Source organism: Limulus polyphemus, unplaced genomic scaffold (genome assembly GCF_000517525.1).
Source record: "Limulus polyphemus unplaced genomic scaffold, Limulus_polyphemus-2.1.2 Scaffold1911, whole genome shotgun sequence".
Lineage (NCBI taxonomy): Eukaryota > Metazoa > Arthropoda > Merostomata > Xiphosura > Limulidae > Limulus > Limulus polyphemus.
The window spans coordinates 12,189-16,932 of NW_013667521.1; the positions used below are offsets into that span (position 1 = coordinate 12,189).

General features: G+C 32.9%; 1 protein-coding gene across 1 annotated transcript in view; it reads left to right on the top strand.

Moving 5' to 3' along the window:
- The window catches only part of LOC106465334 (protein TRC8 homolog), a 7,664-nt gene extending 2,920 nt beyond the window's left edge, over nt 1–4,744 (top strand). Inside the window, exons 2-3 of the mRNA XM_013925549.2 lie at nt 1,521–1,753; nt 2,632–4,744. Of these exons, the coding sequence (XP_013781003.1) occupies nt 1,534–1,753; nt 2,632–4,319 (1,908 nt within the window). The 5' untranslated portion in view covers nt 1,521–1,533 and the 3' untranslated portion in view covers nt 4,320–4,744. The remainder of the gene's footprint in view (nt 1–1,520; nt 1,754–2,631) is intronic.

Sequence of the window (4,744 nt, forward strand, 5' to 3'; positions counted from 1 at the left end):
CCTCTCATTATTAAGCTAGTCTTAATAGCTTTGTTTTTTTTTACTTCAGTGTAATTGCAAGATGAAAATTTTAAAATCAGCACAGTCAGAACCAATAAACTCAAAATATATCACATTTAATAATAGGTACTTTAGAGAATCCATGTGAGATTTTGATAATTGTATTTTGTGTGTAATACAAAGTATTAGAAATTAGGTATTTGTTAAGTACTTGCAGTAAGGTCATAACATTAGGATATATCAGTAATTGTTGTTGTTAGTAGCCTATATTAATCTAAATTTATACTAAAAAAACCTGCATTACAAGATGCATAAAAGAAATTTAGTGTTTCATGTTTTGTGTAAATTATTCTATTTTTAAGAATTTCACACCTGAACATATAATCAACTGTATCTGTTATTGCATGAGTAAAATGCATAATATTCTATGTCACTCTAGATATTTTATGTTTAAAAACAGAATTCGTTTATCTATGATAATGTTTAGTTCATCTTTGTAATGTATTAATTTTTTTATATAATATTTTATCAATATTTGTTATAGAGTAGGAATTTTAATTTTTTACTTATACTATAGTGTAATTCTGGTGTCATTTTCATGTTATGAAAACACGTCTTAGTCATATGTGCACATCTTACAGATCAAGATGTGCAGTAACAACTTGAAACATCATACAAAACTTCTGAGGCAGATCTGATTTACAGAAGTCTCTAATGAAATAGTCCTCTCTGCCTAAACTTCCATTTTTAACCAATTCACTGCAGCTGGTACATATATGACCTCTTAACCTTTTTTTCTTTTCACTGCAGCTGGTGCACATATGGATTCTTGCTTTTAAAATTCCCATGCAAGGTGTTGAATTGTAAATATTGTCCATCAACATTCTACTACATGTTGCCAGAGAATAAGGCAATTATATCTGCCTCCTATATGTCAGTTTCCCTCAAGATGTCGGAGAGGGACACACAACAGAATTGTGCTGCCGAAACTGGAGAAAATACAGATTGTTTTATCGATTTACTAGATAGCATCAACTCTGAGTTGACGGTGAACAGAAAACAACATTTAGAGATATATATGTACCAGCCACAGTGAATGGATTAACTTCAGCCAAACACTTGTGCCTTTAATCTTTTATCAGTAGTTACACATTTGTTTTTTGTATTCATTTTGGCAGTGCTCATTCCAAGTGTGTTACTTGTTATTTAAATTAATTTTAACAGTATCACTATGATTGTCCATACTTTGTATAGTATGAAAAATGTTCTCAACAAAATTGTCCTTAATATTTTAAGTAATCCAAGTATTTATTGTGTGGGTCTTCAATGAATTTTACACCAAAGATGAGCGATATCACTTAAATTATTTTGATCAGTTATTCACCCCGAGTGTTTTAACAATCAGAATCACAATATTAATCAATATATAGATCCCATCAGTAGTAAGTGCTGTAAAAACAAGTCAGTAACTTGAGAATTAATATATATTTCTTAAACTGACATTTTTTTACTTATTTTAGTTTTTGTGTCGTCATGTCCCTACAAACAAAAGTTTGGTCTTTGTTGAATGTCCTGCTCCGAGTTCCTCCCGTTTTTATTATGGATGCCTTACTGAATGCTCGCTTGGGACTTTCACCTTACAAACCTGAAAAAGATGACTACCAGGGGATGGTATCTGACAACTCGGCAGAAGATCAAGATGTCATTGATAACGATGGATCTGTATTGACTTGGTTTTTCCTTTATTCTTCAGGTAACTAGAAACCGTCTTGTGTGCACTTTGTGTTAAAAGGTCCTCAAAAATGTTTTTATATAAACATTTATGCAGTGATTATTAGTGCATCATAATTCATTTCTGCTAGGTTTGTTTGGAAGCCTTTTCTAAGTAACATTTGATAATTTTGCACTCAATATTCAATTAGACTTGCATAGCTTATAGAATTAAAAAAAAACAGCATGATTGTAATAAGATGATTGTTTATTATGTCACCATTCAGTTCTTATAATAAAAACAGAAGGAAAATTAAAAACCTGTCTAGCTACTTTTGTGTTTATGTTTAACTTGACAAAAACACAAATACTAAAGCTGAAATATCAATAGCTTGACTTTGTAATTTCTGATACAAATTTAAATAATCTTACTCTTCTCGTATATTACATATGCATATTATCGTTTTTTTTTCTACTTTTATGTGTGTTTGTGTGTGTATAAAACTATTCATACTTTCTGTAACGGTACTTTGAAGTATATATCAAAAATTAATGGCCTTCAAGATCATTTATGTATAACTATTGGCTCTATTTATGATCCTGAATGTCTTTTTCTTTTTAACTGAATAAACATATCACTGTTTTTTTTTGTGGCTTTATTATTTTGATATTTATTTAGTTGAGTACAAACAATAAATTGGCTCATTTTTGAAACTTTGGACTACATTAAGGAAGAAAATAAAATTTCTTTCTGTATAACTTAATATTTAAAAAAATGAATATATATATATATTTCTTGGTAAGATGTAGGATTTGAAAGTCTAGTTTAACAAACATTAAATTAGTTTGAAATCTGAGTTTTTGATATTATATTCCTGACAACTTTTCAAGCTTTTGCATTATTCTATTTTATTTTTGTAGGTTTCTGTGCTGCATTTTTCATGTTTCTTCTGAACACCAAGCAATTGCTCTCAGTTTACTTATGGTTAGCATCGATTGGAGTCATCTTGTGGTCATACATTGGCAATGAAGAGTACATGAAGTATGCAATTGGTCTCAGAGAAAAAAGCAGTAATGTTGGTTATGAACTTTTAATCTTAAACCTTCAGGCTTTTCTGAAGTTTGGTGGAAACTACTTGCTGCAAGTTTTTTTGGCCATGGTATTCTGCTTCTCTAATAGCTCTTTTCAGAATATCCCACCTAAAAGAATAGTTGGACTGTCCTTCATAGGACCTACAATAATCAGTCTCTTACCTTTCCCTGCGTCTGTTCTGCAATGCACGCCACTGTTTTCATCTGCTGTAGCATTTTTCTACATTTTCATATCCTTGTTGAGTCACGGAAGACTGATCATTGAAGCTCTCATCAGTGGGTTTCAGTGGTGTAATGACGTGATCAAACATTACGGCTTATACATGTTGCTCGAGAACCAGTGGTTAAGATTGCAAGTTCCGCAGGTTTTAAGAGTCTTCTGGCTAACCAGGGTAACAGAACAAGCAGTGTTACTCTTGGCAGACACTTTCCACGGGACTAATGCCACTGGTGGTGTGCTTAGCATGTTATTTGACAATTCCTACATCATTACAAAAGAGCTGCTGATTCGAGGATGTGAAACCCTTGTGGCAGTTCTAGGAATGACAAGTGTGGTTTCTTCTCTTTCTCATTATATTGGATACAGCATGCAGTGTTTCTTACATCTCGAAGATCCAGAAGATAGGAGTATTGGAACTGTATCTGCCATTCTCTTTTTCATTCTTGCATTACAAACAGGTCTAACAGGAATGGAACCAGAAAAGAGATTCCTGCGGCTTTACCGGAACATATGCCTTCTCTTTACTGCAATTATGCACTTTGTTCACAACATGGTTAACCCTCTTCTTCTCTCATTGAGTGCCTCCAAAAATACATCCTACAACAAGCATGGTCGTGCTCTCACTGTTTGTGCCTTTCTCATTGTTTTCCCTTGCTGGTTTCTTGCTTATCTGTGGAGCAAACACACTGTAAGCACGTGGCTTCTCGCTGTCTCTGCATTTAGTATTGAAGTTGTGATTAAAGTTGTCATTTCTCTCTTGGTCTATTTACTCTTCATGATTGATGCTTACCGAAACACGTTCTGGGAGAAACTAGACGATTATGTCTACTACATACGTGCAACTGGTAACACCATAGAGTTCATTTTTGGTATTTTTCTTTTCTTCAATGGTGCGTGGATACTACTGTTTGAGTCAGGTGGTACGATCAGAGCTTGTATGATGTGCATTCATGCTTATTTCAACATATGGCTGCAGGCAAAATCTGGGTGGAAGGTTTTCATGAAACGGCAGTCCGCTGTAAAGAAGATTAATTCCTTGCCAGAAGCCTCAGAAGACCAACTGAAAAACTTTGATGATGTTTGTGCTATCTGCTACCAGGAACTAAATAACGCTAGAATAACTCGGTGTAACCACTACTTTCATGGTGTTTGCTTACGAAAATGGCTGTATTTACAGGATATATGTCCACTGTGTCACAAAACCTTATACAATCTAGAATTTGAAGAATCTCACCCAGAAAATGAGAATGAAAACCCTGTTGTAGAAAATGAAATATTACATGAACACCAAGATTAATTAAGGCTAAATTTATAACACCTAAAAATATTTATTTAAAATTTGGTAATTTATAATTTAAAAAAAAATCATTCTTCATCCCATACGTGTAATACTTTTCAAACATTGTTGAAAGTTAACTTTGTACGGAGCTAGCTTCAGCATTATTCTTGCTTTAATTTAGTGTGCATTGTCGTTCTACAGTTTTGTGAATTAAAATCGTACATGTGCAGGTGGTTATTATTTAACCTCGATAAAAACTTGTATGACCATAAATCATAATGTGGCCGGTTTTTACATGGTCATTCTAGGGAATGATTAAAGTTCAAAATTAGAACTTTTATTATTGTTGATACTGGTGGTGTTGTGATCTGGTATATGATTTTTTTTACTTAGTGTTTACTGTATTTCTAGTGATTTTTTTGTCCTTGTAATAGTAAGAAAAG